Source organism: Chinchilla lanigera, unplaced genomic scaffold (assembly GCF_000276665.1).
Source record: "Chinchilla lanigera isolate Chin_1 unplaced genomic scaffold, ChiLan1.0 scaffold00023, whole genome shotgun sequence".
Classification (NCBI taxonomy): domain Eukaryota; kingdom Metazoa; phylum Chordata; class Mammalia; order Rodentia; family Chinchillidae; genus Chinchilla; species Chinchilla lanigera.
In genome coordinates, this window is record NW_004955424.1 from 6,321,536 (window position 1) to 6,329,223 (window position 7,688).

At 48.2% G+C, this 7,688-nt stretch overlaps 2 protein-coding genes across 3 annotated transcripts in view; one reads left to right on the forward strand and one right to left on the reverse strand.

Moving 5' to 3' along the window:
* Positions 1–7,688, reverse strand: part of Ctnna2 (catenin (cadherin-associated protein), alpha 2) — a 1,070,661-nt gene that overhangs the window by 336,366 nt on the left and 726,607 nt on the right. The gene's annotated exons all lie outside the window — the stretch shown is intronic.
* Lrrtm1 (leucine rich repeat transmembrane neuronal 1) overlaps positions 749–7,688 on the forward strand; it is a 15,267-nt gene continuing 8,327 nt past the window's right edge. The window contains exons 1-2 of the mRNA XM_013514747.1: positions 749–840; positions 1,111–3,049. Of these exons, the coding sequence (XP_013370201.1) occupies positions 1,170–2,738 (1,569 nt within the window). The 5' untranslated portion in view covers positions 749–840; positions 1,111–1,169 and the 3' untranslated portion in view covers positions 2,739–3,049. The remainder of the gene's footprint in view (positions 841–1,110; positions 3,050–7,688) is intronic.

The following is a 7,688-nucleotide window of genomic DNA, read 5'->3' on the forward strand; positions in this document are numbered from 1 at the left end:
TCCCCAAAGGGAAGGGGGAGAGCAGAGAATATTTCAGTTTCCCACTTGGAACTATCTTGTCCCTGATGATGCTACCCCTCCCTCGCCCACCCCCCTCCCTCTTCTTTTCTGAAATATGGACAAAAAAGCCGAAAGTGTTTTCCATTTCATCAGAGAACATCTATTACTTCAGCGGTTCGGTAAAATGTTGGTTTTCTGCCCACCCCTTTTCAATCTGCCCCTGTCTGAGGTGCTGGGGAAGACGCACAATCGTGAGCAGCTTACGACACTCAGTGAGCAGTAGGTGCCGGTACAGCTCGCGCCGCACACTGCCTGGCGGAGGAAGGAGCCGGGCGCCCTCGCCGCTCCCCACGCCGCCGCCCGCGAGGATGAGCGAGCCCGCTCCCCGCAGCTGCCCGGGGCGCGGATGGCAGGCGGGCTCCGCGGAGTCAAAGGTGGCGCCGGGCAGTGGGCATTTCCAATGACGGACATTCACCAGACCGGCGCATCCTGGGGAGTCGCGAGCCCCGAGTTTGGAGTTGTTTTTTTTTTTTTTTTCCCCCACAACGTCACAGTCCGAACTGCAGAGGAAAAGGACGGCGGCAGCAAGGCGAAGCCCGGGCTCCTCCGGCTCGTAGTTGGGAAACTTGCGGGTCCTAGAAGTCGTCGCCTCCCCGCCTCGCCCGCCGCCCTTGCAGCCCCGAGCCGATCAGCAAAGTGAGACATTGTGCGCCTGCCAGATCCGCGGGCCGCGGACCCGGGCTGCCTCGGAAACACAGAGGGGTCTTCTCTCGCCCTGCATATAATTAGCCTGCACACAAAGGGAGCAGCTGAATGGAGGTTGTCACTCTCTGGAAAAGGGTGGGTAAGACACTTTTTAATTAAATTCTTTCCCGAAGATTTCTTCCCCTCCCCTTTCTCTGCTGCAGCTTCTAACATGGACCAAATCACCATCTCTTTGATCTTTCCGTGGCTGTGAACTTTCCATGCCGCCCAGCTTTCTGCATGCTTAGAGGTGAACGTGTGGTGTTTGGGGAGGGGGGTCCTTCTTTCTTTCTATATATTTATTTGATTTTTGCCCTTTTCTCCCCCTCCCCCGCCCCCCCTCCCTCGGAATAAAATATGATGTAGATTTCTGACCGAGCGCTTCCAATGGACATTCTCCAGTCTCTCTGGAAAGATTCTCGCTAATGGATTTCCTGCTGCTCGGTCTCTGTCTATACTGGCTGCTGAGGAGGCCCTCGGGGGTGGTCTTGTGTCTGCTGGGGGCCTGCTTTCAGATGCTGCCCGCCGCCCCCAGCGGGTGCCCGCAGCTGTGCCGGTGCGAGGGGCGGCTGCTGTACTGCGAGGCGCTCAACCTCACCGAGGCGCCCCACAACCTGTCCGGCCTGCTGGGCTTGTCCCTGCGCTACAACAGCCTCTCGGAGCTGCGCGCCGGCCAGTTCACGGGGTTAATGCAGCTCACGTGGCTCTATCTGGATCACAATCACATCTGCTCGGTGCAGGGGGACGCCTTTCAGAAACTGCGCCGAGTTAAGGAACTCACGCTGAGTTCCAACCAGATCACCCAACTGGCCAACACCACCTTCCGGTCCATGCCCAACCTGCGCAGCGTGGACCTCTCCTACAACAAGCTGCAGGCGCTCGCGCCGGACCTCTTCCATGGGCTGCGGAAGCTCACCACGCTGCACATGCGGGCCAACGCCATCCAGTTCGTGCCCGTGCGCATCTTCCAGGACTGCCGCAGCCTCAAGTTTCTCGACATAGGATACAATCAGCTCAAGAGTCTGGCGCGCAACTCTTTCGCCGGCTTGTTCAAGCTCACCGAGCTGCACCTGGAGCACAACGACTTGGTCAAGGTGAACTTCGCCCACTTCCCGCGCCTCATCTCCCTGCACTCGCTCTGCCTGAGGAGGAACAAGGTGGCCATTGTGGTCAGCTCGCTGGACTGGGTTTGGAACCTGGAGAAAATGGACCTGTCAGGCAACGAGATCGAGTACATGGAACCTCATGTGTTTGAGACCGTGCCGCACCTGCAGTCCCTGCAGCTGGACTCCAACCGCCTCACCTACATCGAGCCCCGCATCCTCAACTCCTGGAAGTCGCTTACGAGCATTACCCTGGCCGGGAACCTGTGGGACTGTGGGCGCAACGTGTGTGCCCTGGCGTCCTGGCTCAGCAACTTCCAGGGGCGCTACGACGGCAGCTTGCAGTGCGCCAGCCCCGAGTACGCCCAGGGCGAGGACGTGCTGGACGCCGTGTACGCCTTCCACCTGTGCGAGGATGGGGCCGAGCCCACCAGCGGCCACCTCCTCTCGGCCGTCACCAACCGCAGTGACCTGGGAGCCCCTGACAGCTCGGCCACCACGCTCGCGGACGGCGGGGAGGGGCAGCACGACGGCACGCCCGAGCCCGTCACCGTGGCTCTCCCAGGCGGCGAGCACGCGGAGAACGCCGTGCAGATCCACAAAGTGGTCACCGGCACCATGGCCCTCATCTTCTCCTTCCTCATCGTGGTCCTGGTGCTCTACGTGTCCTGGAAGTGTTTCCCAGCCAGTCTCAGGCAGCTCAGACAGTGCTTTGTCACGCAGCGCAGGAAGCAAAAGCAGAAACAGACCATGCATCAGATGGCTGCCATGTCTGCCCAGGAATACTATGTTGATTACAAACCGAACCACATTGAGGGAGCCCTGGTGATCATCAATGAGTATGGCTCCTGCACCTGCCACCAGCAGCCCGCGAGGGAATGCGAGGTGTGATTGTCCCAGTGGCTCTCAACCCATGCGCTACCAAATACGCCTGGGCAGCCGGGCGGCCGGCCGGCGGGCACCAAGCTGGGGTCCCCTGGTCTGTGCTCTGATATGCTCCTTGACTGAAACTGTACGGGGATCTCTCCCAGAGACCTGACATTTTAGCTTTATTGTGTCTTAAAAACAAAAACGAAATAAAACACAACAAACGAAACCCCACCCCACAACCTTCAGGACAGTCTCTGTTAAAATTTCATATGAGAAATCCTTCCTCCCTTTGAAGATCTGCCCATATTCAGGAATCTGAGAGTGTAAAAAAGGTACCAATCATTGATTTTTTTTTTTTTGTAAACTAAAATGTTTAAAATAAAATAGCATTTACAGTTTGTACAGACTGGTGTAACCTAAATGAGCTGTTACCTGTGTTACAAGAGAAGCAACAGTTACAATTCCCTGGGGGTGGAGGTGGGCGGCTTAGGGCTTGGGGAGCTTGGCCAGTGGCAGGATTGAAAAATCAAAGAGAGAAGTGGTCAGATGCAGTTTGAAATGTTAAGAAGGGCAAACAAAGCTTATCAGTGTAATGAGTCAGGTTAATGTACCCCACAGGAGGGAGGCTGAAAAAGTCAGCAGGGTTCTGCCTTGCCTGGGGAGTGGGCAGTGCAATGTAAGCACTTTAAAGCAAGGGAAAGGTGGGTTGAAGTTTCGGCCTCACTGCTTAGCCTTTAGGGCAGAGAGAGATCACTGCAAATGGCTTTTAAAAGGCAGTGCCAGACAGTTTCTCCTGTAAGAAATATTTTTGCACTTAATGCAATCATCTTTCAAATGAACTCAAAATTTCACCCTTACATGCTACTTAATTATAATTCCCCCATGCATCTGATTCACCAGAATTGGTAGCATCCGCACCCTGTTTGATACCTTCTGAGGTTAAAACCCCTCAGCTCAGCTCTCTCTGGTTTCCCTGAGCAGGAGACGGAATCCCAACATGCAAAGCTGAAATCTGTGCTCGCGGAGCACATTGCTAAAACTGCAGCACGCTTAGGCTCTGAGCAGTGTTCACATACGTATTCTGAGGTACTAAGGGCAAAGGGGAAATCCTGACTTAGGGTGAATGCCTACAGGATAATGAATGGCAGCAAGAGAATTTAGGGTCAGGCTTGATGCAGCAGGAATGCAGATGGGGGAGGGAGAAAAACCATCATTTGATTCTGTGTTTGCATATTACTGAGATGGGAGTAATTTGTTAATGCAGGACAGGAAAGCTGCCTCTTCCCAGATAGACTTTTTGGGTCATGCCTGCTTTCCCTGTGCTTTTCACTTTTTGTGTGTTGGGGTGGTTGTGGCCCCTTTTCCCCCTCACATGCCTCTGGGCTCATTACTGAGATTTCAGGGATTTTTCCCCCTAAATTGAACTAAAGAGTGAGGAGCTGGTGTGTGGGGGGGTAAGTGCTGGGTTCAGGGAAAGGTAAGGGGAGGGTGATACACCTTGTTGGAGAGGTCTTTCTCCAGATAACAGTTTAATTAGATGTGTAATTGAAATAAACTGTCATAGATGGCAGATGGTGAAAACTGAACCAATAGTGCCATGTCCAGAACTCTTCTCACTCTCCTAAAAGATACTAAAGCCTACTATCTCTCCTTTTACTTTTTCCCCTCTTTCTGAGCCATAAGCTGAAATAGCAGGAAGTAAGAGGGGGAATAAACACACCACCATCCCACAAAATGCAAATGCCTCCAGCCACCAACCTAAAAGACAAAATCAGCTTTTTGAAATGGACATTATCGGCAGAAGATTTACTTATGCTAAGGACTGGTGGTAGGATTCTCTTGTACCTATAGGGAAACCAACATGCCTAAAAGTAGGGCTTCCAAGAGGCTCCTTCAAGAGGAACATTTTGTGATTATCTTTAAGGCAGCCTCTCTCTCTCCTTCCCCTTCTCCCCAGCTCATTCTTCCTATAGCAAACTTGGTCTTGCTGTATCTGTAATTACACCTTGGCTTTATGGCATACTCCATGTATATAACACCCATTTAGACTATTAATGTTCTAGAAGAGAGGTGCTTTGTCCGACAACTTTGAGGAGGGGCTTTGGGATTTAGCCTAAACATGATCATTTGACATTGCCATTCTAAACACCACACCATTTGGAGGGCAAGTGTAGTAGAGATAGGATATGCCTCTCATCTACAACTAAACCCCACAAAAGAGAACTCCTGTGGAAAAAGGCATACCTTTTTATGGGGGGGAAGGTCCCTAAATCGTAGCCATTGAAGGAAAGCTTCATTCCCTCAGCCTTCATAGGAAGGCTACAGGAACCCAGTGCCAAAAGCTTGGTGCATTAAAGGCTATGTTGAAATGCTTACAGGGAATGCTTCCAGAAGCAAATCTTTTCTGGCAAACCTCAGAAGTACAGGTTTCCCCAGTCACCTAGAAATATGAACACTGGAGAGGATCATTTATTTCCTGTCTCCAAGACCTTTTTTCATGTGTTTTTTTCAATGTGACCATGAGAGAGAATAATCACACTTTGTTTTCTGCTGCTCCACCACCCCCCAGCCCATGACTAAACATCATGTATTCAGAAAATCTGAAGTCCATGTAAATCTCAAGAAAGATCATTGGAAAAAGGAATCTGCAGTTTGGAGCTTTAGGGGTAAAGGATGGCTGTGGAAAGCTGTATTCTTACTTCATGTGTGAGTCTGTATGTTTCCGCATTGTGTATCTTTGTAGGCGAGGAAATATGTTGCCTACACAAACAGGAATTTAGCTCACATCATTTCATGGTCTTGTGCCTCTTGTTTTGCGGAAGGGCAAGGAGAGGAGGGAGAAGCCAAGAATAAGGAAGAGTGGTGGTTTTAACTAAGGTTTTGTGACACTTGAAATCTTTTTTTTTTCTCAAATTAATTAATCCTTAAGCCTTGAGAAATTTGCTCTGACCCTTCTAAGCAAGCTACTGAGCATTTAAGAAGGAAGCCAATTTTTAAAGGTGTAGCACCTTTTTTGAGAGTCTCCCACAGAGGGTGCTAATCTCATTATCCAGTGCTACCTAGAAACTTAAGGCCACAATGCACGTCTCCTCCTGGGCAGTGTGATGGATTAACCCTCCATTTGTAGCCCCTTCCCAGCTGATTAAAGTTCAGCAATGCTATTGAGGTTTTGGGAATATTTATATAGAAAGAAAAAGGATTTCCAAATGACAAATGACACTTTCTTCCCAGTCTTAGCCCTGGTAGTTTTTTTAGGTTGTGCACCAGAGGACCAGGTTAAATGAAACCCATCTTTTAGCTGTCTTCAGAGGAAAGGCAGCCCCTCGCACTAAGACTTTCTCTATGATAGTGGAGACCACCAGCTCCAAAGGGACCCTATGTTTCTAAGACTGTAAAGCTACCCTCACAAAGGAAAGGTTATTTCAGTATTAGGATATTTTTTTAAAAACCCACTTTTTATATTCTCCCGAGAGCCAAAAAGTATAAGAACACCTTCCTTTTTTTCCTCTCCTACCAGGAGGACAGATACTTCGTATGACTTAGCATCAATAACATACTTACAAGGATGTATAAGTAATTAGAGGGGAGAGCACTGCTTGTTATCCTCCCAAATTTCCCAAGCAGCTGCACACACATCATGGCTAAGCTTAGGGGCCCCTTGTGTTTGTGATTTGTACTGGTCAACTTGTCAGCAAGTTTGATGCCTGTTCTTCCTGGCATGGCCAAGCGGCAGTGGGCACCAATGCATTCTGTGTTCTGGTGAAATGAAAGCCACCAGACACTTCTCCACAGAGAACATCGTTGAGGGATCCGAATTTATATGTGCTTTGGAGAAGGAATGTCCTGGTATTTCATGGTAGTCAAAATAAACATCAATTAAATGGGCAGTTGTGTTAGTTGATTTGAGTTGGCCATTGATGGAATGTCAAGTAATATGGATTTAGCTATACATAACTGGTAAACATAGTCTTGAAATACATATGGAGGAAGGCTTAAGAACACACACAGAAACATTTCCACATATGATTATATATATATATATATATATGACCAAATGTGTATATATATATTCATGCATATGAATACATATATGCATGCACTTTTATATATATAGCCATACATATAAATACACAAGCATGCTCTCACATACACACAACCACATTACATAACAACCTTCTAGCTCTAATTCCTTCCTTCCTTCTTCTGTTATCAAACTTTTACTCTGGAGAAGATCCGATAAAATCAGCCACAATAACAATATAAAGGACTGACATGGGTGACGGTGCTTTCAGGGATCAGTTACAAATTGGGACAGGCTGTGCAAGCTGGGGGTCCCCTCTGCTGCTGTTGTGGCACAGACTGTACACCCACCGTCTAACGGTTAGAGCCAGCAAATGGCAATGCATTCTTTTCAGAGTATTTCTCACCTCTGGGGTAAGCTACATATTTCTCCACTAAAAAAAAAAAAAAAAAAAAAAAAATGCTCACTCTTATTTTTCCCACCTGGATCTGAGAGGCAAAATTCTTCTGACGGGGATCCTTTTCCTAGTTTTCTTCAATTATACACATTTCTGAAGGCCTTTGATTTTTGCTGAAAGTGAAGGGGCCTGGTTGTTACATCCTTAAGGTTTACACAGAAATTCAAACGAGATGGAGAAATAAAATTTACTGAGGATTTACATGGAATAGGTACCTTTGATGAGATCCTGATATATGAATGAGGTGCTAGCAATCTTATCTTTCTGTGAGGAATCTGGGACTCAGAGACATTATACAGCTGGTGCAGTCACTCAGCTAGTGGATTGTAGCACTGGTACTCAAAATACTGGCCTTTTCACTACTCCCTGTTTCTTTTTTCTTTAAATGGTTGCCCTCATTATATCCACACCAACAAACAATCTGGACTGGGCACAGAGTATATGTTTTATTTTGTTGTTTTTTTTTTTTTTTTTTTTTTTTTTTTTTTTTTTT